The sequence below is a fragment of the Rhinoraja longicauda genome, chromosome 30 (genome assembly GCF_053455715.1).
Source record: "Rhinoraja longicauda isolate Sanriku21f chromosome 30, sRhiLon1.1, whole genome shotgun sequence".
Lineage (NCBI taxonomy): Eukaryota > Metazoa > Chordata > Chondrichthyes > Rajiformes > Arhynchobatidae > Rhinoraja > Rhinoraja longicauda.
This window is the reverse complement of record NC_135982.1, coordinates 7,897,121-7,915,791: the sequence shown is the minus strand read 5'-3', so window position 1 is coordinate 7,915,791 and position 18,671 is coordinate 7,897,121. Positions and strand designations below refer to the sequence as shown.

The following is an 18,671-nucleotide window of genomic DNA, read 5'->3' as shown; positions in this document are numbered from 1 at the left end:
CCTTTTTGTTGCTTATTTTCGCTTCACCCACCCACGGTAACATTCACGATGCCTCAACAACTTTTCAGAAACTTCCAAAAAAAAATCGAATACACTAATTAATGTACACAGGTACCATCGTGCCGTTTAAGAAACATTTAGGCAGGTACAGGGATATAACAGATTTAGAGGGATACGGGCCAAACGCAGGCAGGTGGGACGAGTGTAAATGGATATATTGGACAGTGTGGGCAAGTTAGAAACAAAGAAAATAGGTGCAGGAGGAGGCCATTCGGCCCTTCGAGCCAGCACCGCCATTCATTGAGATCATGGCTGATCGTCTACAATCAGTAACCTGTGCCCAACTTCTCCCCGTATCCCCTGATTCCACTAGCCCCCAGAGCTCTATCTGACTCTCTTAAATTCTTCCAGTGACCTGGCCTCCACTGCCCTCTGGGTGAAAAAGTTCCTTCCCACCTCAGTTTTAAATGGCCTCCCCTTTATTCTAAGACTGTGGCCCCTGGTTCTGGATTCCCCCAACATTGGGAACATTTTTCCTGCATCTAGCTTGTCCAGTCCTTTTATAATTTTATGTCTCTATAAGATCCCCTCTCATCCATCTAAACTCCAGTGAATACAAGCTTAGTATTCCTATGACTTGGACAGGTTGTGTGTGGGCGGATGCTTGGCAGATGCAGTTTAATGTGGATAAGTGTGAGGTTATCCACTTTGGTGGTAAGAATAGGAAGGCAGATTATTATCTGAATGGTGTCAAGTTAGGAAAAGGGGACGTACAACGTGATCTGGGTGTCCTAGTGCATCAGTCACTGAAAGGAGCATGCAGGTACAGCAGGCAGTGAAGAAAGCCAATGGAATGTTGGCCTTCTTAACAAGAGGAGTTGAGTATAGGAGCAAAGAGGTCCTTCTGCAGTTGTACAGGGCCCTAGTGAGACCGCACCTGGAGTACTGTGTGCAGTTTTGGTCTCCAAATTTGAGGAAGGATATTCTTGCTATTGAGGGCGTGCAGCGTAGGTTTACTAGGTTAATTCCCGGAAGGGCGGGACTGTCATGTTGAAAGACTGGAGCGACTAGGCTTGTATACACTGGAATTTAGAAGGATGAGAGGGGATCTTATCGAAACGTATAAGATTATTAAGGGGTTGGACACATTAGAGGCAGGAAACATGTTCCCAATGTTGGTGTAGTCCAGAACCAGGGGCCACAGTTTAAGAATAAGGGGTAGGCCATTTAAAACTGAGATGAGGAAAAACTTTTTCAGTCAGAGAGTTGTGAATCTGGAATTCTCTGCCTCAGAGGGCAGTGGAGGCCAATTCTCTGAATACATTCAAGAGAGAGCTAGATAGAGCTCTTAAGGATAGCGGTGTCAAGTGGTATGGGGAGAAGGCAGGAACGGGGTACTGATTGAGAATGATCAGCCATGATCACATTGAATGGCGGTGCTGGCTCGAAGGGCCGAATGGCCTACTCCTGCACCTATTGTCTATTAGTCTTTGCAATCTTTCCCCATATGACAGTCCCGCCATCCCAGGGATCAGGGAAGTTGGGCTGAAGGGCCTGTTTGCACGCTGTGTGACTCCCCTCCTCATCTCTAAGAGAAGGGACCACACTTGCTCATACTTTCTTGATAAGTATAACCTCATCTCTGCTATTCCTCATCTACCATTTTATTTTTTACACACTCTCTCCAGCAGGCACACGTCCATTATATGAAATGGCAACCAGAACATGGTACTATAAGAAAATAACTGCAGATGCTGGTACAAATCGAAGGTATTTATTCACAAAATGCTGGAGTAACTCAGCAGGTCAGGCAGCATCTCGGGAGAGAAGGAATGGGTGACGTTTCGGGTCGAGACCCTTCTTCAGACTGATGTCAGGGGGGCGGGACAAAAGAAGGATATAGGTGGAGACAGGAAGATAGAGGGAGATCTGGGAAGGAGGAGGGGAAGAGAGGGACAGAGGAACTATCTAAAGTTGGAGAAGTCGATGTTCATACCACTGGGCTGCAAACTGCCCAGGCGAAATATGAGGTGCTGTACTTCAGCTGAGGTCTCAAATCCAATTTTCAAATCCATCCCCAAAATAAAGACTCGTGAAAGGTGCTAATTTGGGCAAAAAGTTTTGAGATGGTTTTTCAACAATCACAATCTAGAGGAATAAAAGTACTGAAAAAACGCAATCTTGCAATTAAAAGAGAGCCTTGCTACACATAGAACAGATCAGGATAGGAACAGGTCGTTCGGTCCACAATGTCAGTGCCAAGCATGATGCCAGGTTACACTCATCTCCTCGGCCTGCACATCATTCCTATCCATGTGCCTATGTAAATGCTCCATTGTATCTGCCTCCACTATCACTCCTGGCAGCACATTCCAGGCACCCACTAAACTAGCCCTGTACATCCCCTCCTCTCACCTTAAAGCTATGCCCTCTCGCCCTTGACATTTCTACCCTGGGAAAAAGGTTCTGACTGTCTACCCTATCTATCGCTCTCATAGTTATGCTTGCACTTCTATCAGGTCTACCCTCAGCCTCCAATGTTCCAGACAAAACAATCCAAGTTTGTCCAACCTCTCCTTGCAGGTAATACTCTCGAATCCAAGCAGCATACTAGTAAACCTCTTCTGCACACTCTGCAAAGCACCCACATCTGCCCTGTTACATCTTTGCACAAGAAGAGTAATCAGTCACAGAGGGGGACGGATGGCTATTGACTAATTTCTCCAACAGCTGGGAATCCACAAGACAAGAACCATCAATCAGCTGGACGGATGAGACAGCGATGTATCTGGCAACTGTGGCCCCCACATCCGAGGAGGGATGTTCTGGTGTTGGAGAGGGTTCCATAGGAGGTTCACGGGAACGATTCCGGAGACGATTGGGTTAACGTTTAATGAGCGTTTGAAGGCACTGGGCTTGAGAGAGTGGATGCAGAGAGAATGTTTCCACTAGTGGAAGAGTCTATGAACAGAGAGCGCAGCCTCAAAGATGTACCGTTCGTAAGGAGATGAGGAGGGATTTCTTTAGTCAGAGGGTGGTGAATCTGTGGAATTCTTTGCCACGGATGGCTGTGGAGGCCAAGTCAGTGGGTTTTGACTGCAAAAACTGAACAATTCCTGATTAGGAAGGGTGTTAAAGGTTATAGGGACAAGGCAGGGAGAATAGGGTTGAGAGGGAAGATAGATCAGCCATGATTGAATGCTGGAGTACACAAGATGGGCCGAATGGCCTAATCCTGCTCTTTCTGGCTTGAACCGAGTAGAATCGACACACTTATTTATCGAAAGACAACCTTCATTCTTTAGGAACCCTGACTGGAATAAGACAACAGTCTTCCCTCTTACCGCTCTGTAGATGTGCTTCTTGATGAGGATGTAGAGTATTGGCAGGGTGATGTAGGCCACAAATTCCCAGATTTTGCCCGTCAAGAGCATCCACAAGACGTTGTCTTCTGCCTCGATGCTGACCCAGCACCAGCCCACCGACACTTCAGAGGCATCGTAGCCTATCTTCTGCAGGCTGACTGCAGCCACGGTGATGACCAAAGGCACGAGCCAACTGTTGCGGAAAAAAAACAAAGCGATGTGAATGAATTCATACATGCCATAGTTTAGGCTTAGAGACACAGCGCGGAAACAGGCCCTTCGGCCCACTGAGTCTGCACCGACCAGCGATCCCCGCACACTAACTCTATTCTGCACACACTAGGGACAATTTGGGCGGCACAGTGGCGCAGCGGTAGAGTTGCTGCCTTACAGCGAATGCAGCGCTGGAGACTCAGGTTCGATCCTGACTACGGGCGCCGACTGTATGGAGTTTGTACGTTCTCCCCGTGACCTGCGTGGGTTTTCTCCGAGATCTTCGGTTTCCTCCCACACTCCAAAGACGTACAGGTATGTAGGTTAATTGGCTGGGCAAATGTTAAAAAAAATTGTCCCTAGTGTGTGTGGGATAGTGTTCATGTGCGGGGATCGCTGGGCGGCGCGGACCCGGTGGGCCGAAGGGCCTGTTTCCGCGCTGTATCTCTAAATCTAAATCTAAAAATTTACAATTATACCAAGCCAATTAACATATAAACCAGTACGTCTTTGGAATGTGGGAGGAAACCGGAGATAATCCACACAGTCACAGAGAGAACGTGCAAACCCCGTACAGACAGCACCTGCGGTCAGGATCGAACCCGGGTCTCTGGCGCTGTAAGGCAGCAACTCTACCCCTGCACCACCGTCACCCCTTCATTCAATACAGAATCAATGTCCATTAGGAGTGGATGAACACATTCCATCTAATCCACAGATGCACTGCTCTCCTGACCCGGGGAAGAGGGATTGGCATAGATGGTCACAGCGACATTCCCCACACGTGACACAGTGGTGCGGAGGTAGAGTTGCTGCCTTACAGCGCCAGAGACCCGGGTTCGATCCTAACAGCAGGTGCTGTCTGTGTGGAGTTTGTACGTTCTCCCTGTGACCCCATGAGTTTTCTCCGGGAGCTCCGATTTCTTCCCACACTCCAAAGACATACAGGTTGGTAGGTTAATTTGGCTTTGGTAAAAAAATTATTGTCCCTATAGTAGAATACGAGGATCGCTGGTCGGCACAGGCCCGGAGGGCCAAAGGGCCTGTTTCCACACTGTATCTCTAAACAAAACTAAACTGACAGAAGTGGGAAGAACTGCCTCAAACAGATTTAACATTGACGTTTATTTGAAGGGAAAATGCACTGCAACTGGATCCCTTGCCTTGAGCACCTTAATATTTAAATCGCACGCACAAGGGGAAAAATCCTTTAAAGAATGTAATGTTTCCATCTGGAGATCTAATCTCTGCAATTGCAAGAAATTTGCTGGAAATTGCAATTTCCAACAAATTTCTTGCAATTGTAGAGATTCGATCTTCAGGTGCAAAAATTTACTTTAATACTTTGAGCTGCCTGGACTGGGGTAATAAGGAACGCCACTCCACAATTCAGCTGACAGTGACAGCAGGGATCACTCTGGGCAGTTAATGTACAAACATCTCTCTATAAATAGGATGTATTTATGGAGAAGGCACATTACCTTGAGTTCTGTGCAGGATGTTGCAGGTACTGCAGATGCTGGTTTGAGCCCAAGACACAAAAAGCTGGAGTAACTCAGCGGGTCAGGCAGCACCTCTGGAGAAGAAAGGAGACCTCCAGAGAAGAAAGGAGACCTTTCTTCAGTCTATTAGTCACCTATTCCTTTTCTCCAGAGAATACCTTGTGCTAAACGGTTACATTCATGCTACGAGAAGGACAGACAAGTCAAGAGTTTGACTCCCTCCAGCATCGGTTGGAAATTATAAATTGCTCCCGTGTTAACTTCCTGAACTTACCCCTGCAAAGCACTACACTAAAATTCACCATTTAGACTCGAGTCCACAAAAGCTTCTTCAGCACAGCACAGTCAGGTTTAAGATTAGTCGACTTGATTGCAAGGGACAGCAGGGAAACAGGCCCTTCGGCCCGCCGAGTCCATGCCGGCCATCGATCACCTGCTCGCACTAGTGCCACGTTATCACACTTCCTACACGCCAGTGGTAATTTATGAAGCCAATTATCTTACAAACTGGCACGTCTTTGGGATGCGGAAAGAAACCGGAGCACCCGGAGGAAACCCACGGGGTCACGGGGGAGAAGTTTGTAAGATAACGTGCAAACTCCACACAGGCAGCACCCGAGGTCTGGATCGAAGGCAGGGTTCTCTGATGCTGAGAGGCAAGCTGTGCCATTAAATGAAGACTTTTATCCTTGACTCAGTGATAAGTCTTTGAACGTTGGGTATCGAGTTAATCATGTGCACTTGGTTAGCACAGCAGTGCAGAGCAAGCGAGTGTCAACAACATTGTCTCGTGCGAGAGGGATTATTGCTGCTTCTGTATGTGAATGGAAAAACATCCCAGTCCCTAGCACTGGCTCTCCCTCAGCCTGTGTGAACAATTTATCTGATTGTTTCACTTCACTGCGGTCTGCATTACCGATATACCTTGTTCCATTTGTCGGAAGGAACTGCAGATACTGGTTTAAACACAAAAAGCTGGAGTAACTCAACGGGACAGGCAGCATCTCTGGATTCAGTCTGAAGGAGGGTCTCAACCTGAAATGGCACTCATTCCTTCTCTCCAGAGATGCTGCCTGCCCCACTCCAGCTTTTTGTGTCTATCTTCCTGGTTACATTTGATACATAACAACAAGAGCCCCATAAAGACACTTCATTGTCGAACCTGTCCATCCAAGGATGGCTTTATGGCACCCAACGAATGGCAGAAAGAAGGAACTGCAGATGCTGGTATACCAAAAAAAAAAGACAAAGTGCTGGAGTAGTCAGGTAGCATCTCTGGGGATTATGGATAGAGGACGTTTCAGGTCGAGACCCTTCTTCAGACAGATTGTGGTAGGAGCAAGGAGAAAGCTGGTAGAGAGGAGGGGCATGACATGGCCTGGGGAGTGATAGGTGGATACAGATGAGGGGGTTTGATTCGCAGATGGGTGGACAAAGGCCAGAGCTGAAAAGACAAAAGGCAGAGGAGATAAAGAGAGAAGTGGCGTGAAATGTGAAGTCAGAGGAAGGGATGTAGGTGGACGGAGGGCAGCAAGGGGTTGACAGAATTGGGGGAGAAATGGGTGTGCAATGGGGGGGGGGGGGGGAAGGTGAGGAGAAAGCTGAAAGAGAGGAGGGGCAGGACAAAGCCTGGCAGGAATAGGTAGATACAGGTGAGGGAGGAGAGGAGTGCTTGAGGGGAGGGTGATGGCTGAGGCAAGAGGTGAGGGGGGCATTTGAGGTGAGGGTGGAGGGGTGTGTTTGAGGTGAGGGGGGTGTATTTGAGGTGGGGGGGTGTATTTGAGGTGAGGGTGGAGGGGTGTGTTTGAGGTGAGAGGGGGAGGGGTGTGTTTGAGGCGAAGGGGGAAGGGTATGTTTGAGGCGAGGGGGGAAGAGTATGTTTGAGGCGAGGGGGGAAGGGTATGTTTGAGGCGAGGGGGGAAGGGTATGTTTGAGGCGAGGGGGGGGTATTTGAGGTGAGGTGGGGAGTGGGGGGGTGTGGAACCCAATGGTATTGGCCTGAGTCAGGTACATGTCCTGTTGAAACATTCAGGGTTGACTCGGGCCACCGCAGCTCATCGCAGTAGTTTGTGTTAGCACAGTGACTTCTTGTCTCGATTGTCAGTGGAGTTTCGTCCCACTCAGATCAGCAACATCATTCTGAACACATGTTAGTGTTTGACCACAGACTGTTCGGTTTCAGAATTACTCACTGACTTTGGATCAACGTTCCAATGGATCTCACCATTGAGGAGCTTGCAGTCTCGGGTAGAGACCAATGTCGGGAAGCTCCAAGCCGCAGAAGGTTCGACCAGCCGCGACCCGGGGTCAGATCGCCCGGCGCAGGGGAACCGGAGATTCCCCCCCGATGCGGGAGCTAGATCGCCCTGACGCGAGGGCCCAAACGCCGCCGGCTACGGGAGTAAGATAGCCCCGTCAACGGAAGGCTCGAGGCCCCCGACCGCGGGAGAACAAAGGGAAGATTTAACTTTTTTTTCGCCTTCCATCACGTGAGGAATGTGGAGGAGTCACTGTGGTGGAAGTTCATGTTAAAATGTATTTTGTGTGTCCTGTTGCTTTTTATTGGTATGACTGTGTGGCAAGTGAAATTCCTCGTATGTTGCAAAACATACTTGGCTAATGAAGTATGATTATGAACACAACTGCACATCACATGCTTCCTGGCACCGTGAGAGACAGCCACAGTTGGAGTCCAACTATTCCAGAGTTTGCTCCCATCAACTGCACTTCAATCGAGAAGAGCTCAACTAAAAAATATAAATGGTCAAACACAAATACAACTCAGTAGTTTAAAAATACAAAATGAAAGGATAGCGGAGTCAGGGGGTACGGGGAGAAGGCAGGAACGGGGTACTGATTGAGAATGATCAGCCATGATCACATTGAATGGTGGTGCTGGCTCGAAGGGCTGAATGGCCTCCTCCTGCACCTATTGTCTATTGTAAGAATGGAGTAGTTTCAAGTCAGGGGATGTAATTCACTGATAGACACAACCGCAGGAGTAACTCAGGGGGTCAGGCAGGATCTCTGGAGTCTGAAGAAAGGTCCTGACCCAAAACATCACCCATTTTCTCTTTCTCCAAAGATGCTGCTTGACCTGCTGAGTTACTCTAGCATTTTGTGTCTATCTTTAGTATAAACCAGCATCTCTGTTTCTGCAATGACGTAATTTACTGACTACAAACCAATCGAGAGCTTAACATCAACAAATGGTACATTGCCAAGGAATCGAAATACTAGAGTTGTGGACCGGTGGGTAAATGCATGTATATTCAGTGGCATTTAAGAATAACATCAGGCCAAGATGTGTATGGGGATCGTTGGTGGGTGTGGACTCGGTGGGCTAAAGGGCCTGTTTCCGCGCTGTATCTCCAAACTAAAACTAAACAAGCGTTTAAAGTTTGCTAAACTACGTCAGTGAGGTCGAAACTGGGTGCAAGGACTAGAATACAGAAACTGACCGAAGAATCTGCAGCATGGGCACAAATTCCCCGTCCACTGGTTTCCAAAGTGGTTGCAATTCTTGCAACAGATACCAAATCAAATCAAGTGTATTGTCATTTGCTCAAGTACAGTGAAATACAGATACACCAACAATCTTGCTCACAGCAGCACCACTGGGACAGAAACGCAGACAACACACAAAAAACACAAATTACACACAAATTGTGCATAAATTACATATACATTATACATAAATTATTCAAGACAAAAGGAAAAGGCAACCAAAAATGACAAGACAGCCTGCCCTGATTATTACAGACCTCTTTATAACAGACTTTGGCCATAGTGATCACAATGATCAGATACCTTTCTCTTTAAGAACACAGGCAGCTAATTACACTGCGGGAAGTCATTTACATTGACAAGCAATTGCTTCAATTGACACTTTCTGCAATGACACTGCATTAAACAGTGTACCAAACAGCCTTCAGTATTTTTAGCTTGCAGACACAAAGATATATTTTTGGTTGTTAAAAAGAACTTAGAATTTGAAAACAACTACTTGTTTCACCGAGTGACCACAAAGGTGGTTGGGGCGAGTCTTTTTTAAACCGGGGTTGTGACGGACAATTGGCAATAAGGGACTCCATTCCTCCCCACCCCTGTATGGTCTGTTATAACGAGGGCTTTCTACATTAGTGCAACAGCACACAATTAGAAAACAAGTCCAAGAATTGGTGCTGCATAGAACACAGACACCAAAAACATGAACTGATGAAGAACATCAGCTGATGAAGCACACAAAACATATCAAATCAAAACTGTCTAAATCTATTGCAATACTGCACAAAACTAAGGCCATCTTGAATCAAAATTTACTATCTACTTTATATTGCTCACTCATTATTTCATATTTCACATACTGTGTGGAAGTATGGGGAAACACATACAAAACTAGTACTAATTCAATTTATTCACAAAATGCTGGAGTAACTCAGCAGGTCAGGCAGCACTCCTACTCTACGACAAGAGTTACTCCAGCATTTTAAAGACGTACAGGTATGTAGGTTAATTGGCTGGGTAAATGTAAATGTAAAAATTGTCCCTAGTGGGTGTAGGATAGTGTTAATGTACGGGGATCACTGGGCGGCACGGACTTGGAGGGCCGAAAAGGCCTGTTTCCGGCTGTATATATATGATATGATATGATTTTGTGAATAAATCGATTTGTACCAGCATCTGCAGTTACTTTCTTATAGTACTAATTCAATCTTTATATTGCAAAAAAGAACTATAAGAATTGTCAATAAGGCTGGTTATAATGACCCAACCAACGCATTATTTATGAAATCATATGCCCTAAAATTTATGGACCTAATAGACTTTAATACTCTACAAATAATGTTCAGAGCAAAAGAAAGAACACTTCCTGACTGTATCGAATGTTTGTTTTCAGTGAGGGAGAGCAGGGATCCACTCAGGGGAAATTATATATTTGGAAAAAAAGAGGGCAATAACAAGTGTGAAAAATAGATGTGTGACTGTTAAAGGGGTCAATTTATGGAATAGTTGCAACAATTAATTAAAAAGAGTGTAGTAATATGTATAAATTCAAGAAAATGTTCAAAAATATTATATTTGAAAGATACAAAATATGTGATCAACATTGAGAAATGACTGACATGACAGAAATTATGGTTCTTGACTATATTTGTGTTTCTTTTGTTTATCTGCTTCTGACTTATGATGTTGTATTTTTTTTAAATTATATTTTGTTAAGTATTAAGGGTAGGCACTAATCTTTGGCTTCTGCCTACACATTTTTTTTTTTTCGGTCAGAAAATATCATGTGTGATTATATTGTTTTATTTTTGATACAATGATTTCACACTATTTAACTTTCACAACTGTATGGTCAATATTGTACTGACCGGAAAATAAATATATATATTTTTTAAAAGTTAGAGCAGAAAACATAAGAGTTGGCCAGTTTAAAACAAAATGTGGACATGGTGGGCAAGAATGGCAAGGCTGGTGTTAGTTGGTGTTTTGACGTGCCCCGGTGGTGCCACGGTAGGACTTCTGGTAAACAGGACCCGCTGCGGCAGTTCACGTGACAATTAAGCATTCTTTACCTTCGCTAGTCACCAAACGCTGGAGTAACTCAGCGGGCAGGCAGCATCTCGGGAGAGAAGGAATGGGTGACGTTTCGTGTCGAGACCCTTCCGTCACCCATTCCTTCTCTCCAGAGATGCTGCCTGTCCCGCTGAGTTACTCCAGCTTTTGGTGTCCGTCTTCGGTTTAAACCAGCATCTGCAGTTCCTTCCTACACTCTTGACCAATCTCCCCGACTCCAGCCACAAATCTACCCCATTTCCCAGTGCCTGTGCTCCAAACCCTACGTCAGTCTGACCCACAGTCTGGACACTATCCCCAGTGACCCTCAGCATCCCGGCTCACTTAGAGTCATCGAGTCATTGAGTGATACAGTGGCAACAGGCCCTTCAGCCCAATTCGCCCACACCGGCCAACAATGTCCCATCCTGGACTGACCTGGCCTGAAGGCTCTGCGGTCGATGGGATCAGGGCCCCAAGCGAAGGCTCGGCAGACGGCATAACCAGGAGGGAGCTGGAGAAGATGTACGAGAGGAGCAAGGACCGACCGATAGTTGGGCGAACTGGGGTCATGCCTCCAGTGCCTGAAGGTCGGCTACAGGAGGCGCCCCCGGGACACAAAGATGGCCGGGTGAGGAGAGGAGGAGGTCATCAGTACATGGGAGGAGTTGGCTGCGCCTAACGGCTGCGGCTCTCTGGCAGTCTGTTGTCTTTTTCTTTGTTTGTATCGGTGTTGGGATGGTTTTTGTTTCTGTTTTTTGGCTGTGTATGTGTGGTGGGGGTGTGGGGTGTGGGGGGGGGTGGGGTGGGGTGGGGCAGGGGGAAACCTTTCTTTTATTAGGTCTCTTCCCCGGGGCGCAGCTCGCCCGCGGGGCCTTCCATCGCCCGGCGCGGCTCGGCTGCGGGACTTAACATCGCCCGGTGCGGCCGCGGGACGTTTCAGTGCCCGTTGCGGCCGCGGGACGTTTCAGTGCCCGGCGCGGCTTGGCCGCTGGACTTAACATCGCCAGCGCGGCTCGGCCGCGGGACGTTTCAGTGCCCGGTGCGGCTCGGCCGCGGGACGTTTCGGTGCCCGGTGCGGCTTGGCCGCTGGACTTAACATCGCCAGCGCGGCTCGGCTGCGGGACGTTTCAGTGCCGCTGGACTTAACATCGCCCGGTGCGGCTGCGGGACGTTTCGGTGCCCGGAGCGGCTCGGCCGCGGGGCCTTCCATCCTCTTGCGGGGGCTGTGCGTGTCGGTTGCCTCGGTAGGGGTCGAGCTGCCTGTCCGTGGGTGCGGGGGGAAGAGAGGGGAAGTTTTGTTGCCTCCATCACAGTGAGGGGGTGTTTGGAGTCACTGTGATGGATGTTTGTGTTGGGGTCGGGTGTCCTGTGTTCTTTTCTTTTTTGCTGTGTCTTGTGACTGCTGAAATTTCGTTCGGTGTTGTGCCGAATGACAATAAAGTGTTGTTATGTTATGTTATGTTATGTTATGTTATGGGGACCGCTCCAGTACATCAAGCGAGTGGGCCAACAGGACTTTGAGCTTTGAATAATGATGCCAAAAATGGCGGCGCCCAGATGTGTAATATATGCAAAAAGGATTTCATGGTGCAAGTGTATATGTGAGAAATATAGTACTGTTGACTAAATGAGTGAACCAGAAGCAAACGTGGGGTCGGCCAACAATCCAAAGCTAGATTATCAAAGTTCTACAACATTATTTATTATCTTCCCATTCATGGGAAATGGCTGAGTGACTCTCGATTCCAAAGCACAATGCAGCATAAATCACACCAACATTTCTTAGAGAGCCTGGTGACGCAACAGTAGAGTTGCTGCCCTACAGCGCGAGCAGCGCCAGGGACCCGGGTTCGATCCCATCTCACGGAGTTTGTAGGGTCTCCCCGTTACCACGTGGGTTTTCCCCGAGATCTTCGGTTTCCTCCCACACTCCAACGACATACAGGTTTGTAGGTTAAATGGCTTGGTTTTGTATACTTGGTGCAAGTGTAAATTGTCCCTGGTGTGTGTTGGATAGTGTTAATGTGCGGGGATCGCTGGTCGATGTGGACTCGGTTGGCAGAAGGGCCCATTTCCATGCTGTATCTCTAAACTAAATTAAACACAATTGGGACACAGCTCCACCTACACAGCCCCCACCCTGATCCCTTCCAATATAACGGAGGCTCTTACACTGAAAGCCTCCCTCTCCTTCACACAGAGTACAATATATCTCTGGGGTGGGAAGTACCAATTCTTTACACAGGGTGTTGCCCACCTCTGGCCCTGGAGGCTTTGTCCAATCGCACCCACACTCCAAGAACACAAACCCCTAACTACAGCCACGGCCACCTGGGCCCTCACCTGTTCCCATCCATCTCCAGCCAGGCGGCGATGAATTTAAAGTGGTCCAGGAACTCTCCAACAACACTGACTGCAGTCGCAGTGCCCACACTCACTCAGTTGATGAATGGCATTACCGTCCTCATTAGGTGTCCATGGTCTTGTTGGACACTCCACCCATCAGTAGATGTTTGACCTCACTGCTCCTGGCAAAAAGCATGCCAAGACTCCATCACCATCAACATTATGATGTTGGGGGAAAGATTTTATAGGAACCTGAGGGGTAACTTTTTCACACAGTGGGTGGTAGGGTACGGAACGAGCTGCCAGAGGAGGTAGCTGGGGCAGGTAGTATCGCAACATTTGAGATACATTTGGACAGGTTCATGGATAGGACAGGTTTAGAGGAGTATGGGCCAAATGCAGGCAGGTGGGACTAGTATGGATGGGAAACGTTGGCCAGTGTGGGAAGTTGGGCCGAAGAGCCTGTTTCCACACTGTATGACGCTATGACGTTACAAGTTGTAAGAAGACTCTTCCCATTTCACACAGGCTGCAGTGTGAGGCAGAACTGCTGCACCTCATCACAAGCATGGCCACACTGGAAAGGATGCAGAAGAATTTCACCAGGATGTTGTAGGAAGGAACTGCAGATGGAACTGCAGATGCTGGTTTAAACCGAAGACAGACACAAAATGATGGAGTAACTCAGAGGGACAGGCGGCACCTCTGGATAGAAGGAATGAGTGACCTTTTGGGTCGAGACCCTTTAGTCTGATGAAGGGTCTTGATCCGAAACGTCACCCATTCCTTCACCAGGATGTTTCCAGGACTTGCAGCCACAAGTTATAGGGGGAGGTTAGATAGGCTGGGCCATTTTGGTTGGGGGGTGCAGGAGACAGAGGGGTGATTTAAAGATTAGTAGGGGGGGGGGGTTTGATAAAGAGCGTCTCTGGAACGCACTGCTGGTGGTGGTGGTTGAAGCAGATACGTTATTGGCATTTAAAAGACTTTTGTATGGATATGCAGAGAATGGAGGGATATGGGTTATGTGCAGGCAGATAAGAGTTGGTCTTGGCATCATGTTCAGCGCATTTAAGAGAAAATAAGGTTGGTATCTATGCAGGTTGCAATAGAAAAAGTCAAGACATGAGAAAGGACTGGTTCAGATCAACTTCCATTGTCTTTTATGCTTCATGTATTTTAAGAATGCCAGACTAAAGACGTCTTCCTACATAGTTTACATTGAATCATATCATGTTATTGATCCCACACTGTTCTAGGTTCTTTGGCCAAATCATTCAAAGGCACGGCATTTCTTTCCACTGCTATGCCAATGACACTCAGCTTAACCTCCCCCTGAAACCCAACAACCAGTCAAATTTAAACAGCCTCTTACACTGCCTTGAGGACATAAAATGTTGGATGGCACAGAACTTCCTCCAATTAAATGAGAGCAAGTCTGAGGTCATCCTATTCGGCCCCCCCGACTCCATCAAATCGATAACAGGCAGTCTTGGAAGTCTATCCTGCCTAGTCAAACCGCATGTCAAAAACCTCGGCATGATATTTGACTCTGCATTAAAATTTGATAAGCAAGTCAACGCTGTGGTAAAAGCCAGCTTCTTCCAACTTCGAACCATAGCTAAAATCAAACCTTTCCTCCAATTCGACGACACAGAAAAAATCATTCACGCTTTCATTTCCTCCCGCCTAGACTACTGCAACTCCCTATACACTGGGATCAGCCAATCTTCCCTGTCCCGCCTGCAACTGGTCCAAAACGCCGCAGCGAGACTCCTGACGGGTACCCGTAAAAGGGACCACATCACCCCGATTCTGGCCTCTCTCCACTGGCTCCCTGTACGGTACAGAATTAACTTCAAGCTCCTCCTATTCACGTATAAAGCCCTAAATGGACACTCCCCCCCCCCCCCCCCCCCTACATCAAAAACCTTCTAACCCCCCTCTCTAACTCCAGGTCCCTCAGGTCGGCCGACTTGGGGCTACTCACTATCCCGCGTTCTAGGCTTAAGCTCAGGGGTGACCGCGCTTTTGCGGTTGCAGCTCCTAGACTGTGGAACAGCATCCCTCTCCCCATCAGAACTGCCCCCTCCATCGACTCCTTTAAGTCCAGGCTCAAAACCTATTTCTACTCCCTAGCGTTTGAGGCTCATTGAGGAGGCGCTGTGAACTGTTTGCGTGCTACTGTATGTTTTCATTTTTTTTCCATTGGAACCTAATCAGATGTACAGCACTTTGGTCAACGTGGGTTGTTTTTAAATGTGCTATACAAATAAAATTGACTTGACTTGACTTATTGAAGTTGTACATGTTCGTGAGGGGTGTGGATAAAGAGAATACTCAGTCTTTTACCCAGCGTAGAGAATCCTGAAAACTAGGTGGCATTGGGTTAAAAGGGAGAGGGGAGAGGTTTAAGAGGGCAAACCTTTCTGTCAAACGGTAGTTTGTATCTAGAATAATCTGCCAGAGGGAGCTATAGAAGCGAACACAGTTATAATTTTTTTTATAAGATACTTGGATAGATATTTAGAGACACCAGGAACTGCAGATCATTTAAAAAAAAGACAAAGTGCTGGAGTAACTCAGCAGGTCAGGAAACATCTCAGGAGAACTTTTCGGGTCGGGACCCTTTTTCAAAAATATGACAGATGTATAGATAGGAAAGGTTGAGAGGGCTATGGGCCAAATGAGGGCTATGGCCCAAAATGGAATTTGGATAGTCTAGGCAAGATGGTGTGTAGCCCTATGACTCTATAACAATCCTTAGCCACAGTCACAAGTTAGAAGATCCCGCAATTTTCACACAAGTTGCAGCATAACTCTGAACCGGCAGAACTTGGCATCAATATTGAATTCTCGCCAGCAAGTCATGAAAATAAACCCAGACGCCGTTCGTCAGCACACGTGACAATAATAAACAAAACTAACCTGAAGTGCTGGAGTAACTCAGTGGATCAGTCAGCTTGTGTAGGAAAAAAAACTGCAGATGCTGGTTTAAATCAATAGACAATAGGTGCAGGAGTAGGCCATTCGGCCCTTCGAGCCAGCACCACTATTCAATGTGATCATGGCTGATCATTCTCAATCAGTACCCCGTTCCTGCCTTTTCCCCATACCCCCTGACTCCACTATCCTTAAGAGCTCTATCTAGCTCTCTCTTGAATGCATTCAGAGAATTGGCCTCCACTGCCTTCTGAGGCAGTGAATTCCACAGATTTACAACTCTCTGACTGAAAAACTTTTTCCTCATCTCTGTTCTAAATGGCCTACCCCTTATTCTTAAACTGTGGCCCCTGGTTCTGGACTCCCCCAACATTGGGAACATGTCTCCTGCCTCTAACGTGTCCAACCCCTTAATAATCTTATATGTTTCAATAAGATCCCCTCTCATCCTTCAATCGAAGGTGGACACAAAATGCTGGAGTAACTCAGCGGGTCAGTCAGCTTCTCTGGAGAACACAAATAGGTGACGTTTCGGCTCAGCACCATTCCTCACAGCTCCTTAAATTAAACAAAAAACGAGAACACAAAGTGTTGGGAGTAACTCAGCAGGTCAGGCAACATTTCTGAAGAACCTATGCATATGCTCCAGAGATGCTGCCTGACCCGCTGAGTTACTCCAGTACTTTGTGTCTTTTTTTCTGCATCCAGCATCTGCATTTCTTTGTATCTCCTAACATATCAATATTTTCCCAGTTTTAATTTTATATTTTAATCGTTCACCTTTGTGTTACTCCAGCACTTTGTATCTATTTTTTCTGCATCCAACATCTGCAATTCCTTGTATCGCTTAACAGATATTTTCCAAGATCTTAAAATAAAAAATCGTTGAGTTGGTTGTGTTTATTAGCCTGTCCCCCCAGGGCAGAGGTGCTGCCTGCCTTCGATATCTTATCGAAACGTATAAGATTATTAAGGGGTTGGACACGTTAGAGGCAGGAAACACGTTCCCAATGTTGGGGGAGTCCAGAACCAGGGGCCACACAGTTTAAGAATAAGGGGTAGGCCATTTAGAACAGAGATGAGGAAAAACTTTTTCAGTCAGAGAGTTGTAAATCTGTGGAATTCTCTGCCTCAGAAGGCAGTGGAGGCCAGTTCGTTGGATGCTTTCAAGAGAGAGCTGGATAGAGCTCTTAAGGATAGCGGAGTGAGGGGGTATGGGGAGAAGGCAGGAACGGGGTACTGATTGAGAGTGATCAGCCCATGATCGCATTGAATGGCGGTGCTGGCTCGAAGGGCTGAATGGCCTACTCCTGCACCTATTGTCTATAAGATTATTAAGAGGTTGGACACGTTAGAGGCAGGAAACACGTTCCCAATGTTGGGGGGAGTCCAGAACAAGGGGCCACACAGTTTAAGAATAAGGGGTAGGCCATTTAGAACTGAGATGAGGAAAAAACTTTTTCAGTCAGAGAGTTGTGAATCTGTGGAATTCTCTGCCTCAGAAGGCAGTGGAGGCCAATTCTCTGAATGCATTCAAGAGAGAGCTAGATAGAGCTCTTAAGGATAGTGGAGTCAGGGGGGGGGGGAAGGCAGGAATGGGGTAACTGATTGAGAATGATCAGCCATGATCACATTGAATGGTGGTGCTGGCTCGAAGGGCTGAATGGCCTCCTCCTGCACCTGTTGTCTATTGCCCTGACCTGCTGCAGAGTTTCTCCTGCAAGCTTGGTGCATTAACCAGCAGCATGTATCTATCTATCTCTCTGCATGTCCTTGTGTCTGCGGCTGCACTACTGAGACTGGGGTCTGAGAAGCGTCCAGACCCACCTGACGACGTGGGACCAGAGGAGCAGGGCGGCTGTCGGCCAGGCTCTGGTCGGAGCGGACGATCACCAGGTACAGGTAGATGGCGATGGCCCACGGTCCAGAAGAAGGAGCTGGTGTTGGAGAAGGTGGAGACGGCCCCTGCAGCACGCAGTCCCAGGACGTGCGCTGGAAGTCCCGCACCACCCCGTAGGCGTAGGACAGGGCGGAGAGCAGGTCCGCCAGCGACAGGTACAGCAGCAGCTGGCGAGCCTTGGTCCGCAGCTCCGGCCAAACACAGGTGGGTGCCCACGATCACCGACGACCCCAGCGCCCGACAGCACGCACGACACCAGGATCACCACCTTCTCGTACAGGTACACCTCCGTCTGCTGCATGGTGCCCGCGCCCACAGCTCATGTACACACACACTTCTCCAACTCAGAGCGTTCCCCGGACTCAATCACAGCCACTGCGACCACAAGCTGGCGGCCACGGTCATGTGGCTGGGCGCAAAACTTTGCTTCCTCCGCCCCCTTGTTATTGAGACTGCCTTCCCTTCTCCCCGCCCCCTGCTACTCCCTCTCCCTTCTCCCCCTCTCTCTCTCTCTCCTCCTCTCCCACCCCCTCCCCCTCCCACCCTCTCCCTCTCTCCTCCTCTCCCACCCCCTCCCCCTCCCACCCTCTCCCTCTCTCCCCCTCCCTCTCTCCCCCTCTCTCTCTCTCACTCCCCCTCTCCCACTCTCCCTCTCCCACTCTCCCACTCCCCCCTCCTCTCCTCTCCCACCCCCTCTCTCTCACCCCCTCTCTCTCTCCCCCTCTCTCTCCCCCCCTCTCTCTCCCCCTCTCTCTCCCCCCCTCTCTCTCCCCCTCTCTCTCCCCCTCTCTCTCCCCCCCTCTCTCTCTCTCACCCCCTCACCCCCCTCTCTCTCACCCC

The 18,671-nt window shown here is 48.1% G+C and overlaps 1 protein-coding gene across 1 annotated transcript in view; it reads right to left on the bottom strand.

Moving 5' to 3' along the window:
* The window catches only part of gpr157 (G protein-coupled receptor 157), a 36,994-nt gene extending 18,862 nt beyond the window's left edge, over nt 1-18,132 (bottom strand). Inside the window, 7 exon segments of the mRNA XM_078425161.1 lie at nt 3,345-3,558; nt 17,759-17,787; nt 17,789-17,848; nt 17,850-17,893; nt 17,896-18,028; nt 18,030-18,068; nt 18,070-18,132. Coding sequence (XP_078281287.1) covers nt 3,345-3,558; nt 17,759-17,787; nt 17,789-17,848; nt 17,850-17,893; nt 17,896-18,028; nt 18,030-18,068; nt 18,070-18,132 — 582 coding nt within the window.
* Nucleotides 18,133-18,671: the final 539 nt, after the last annotated feature.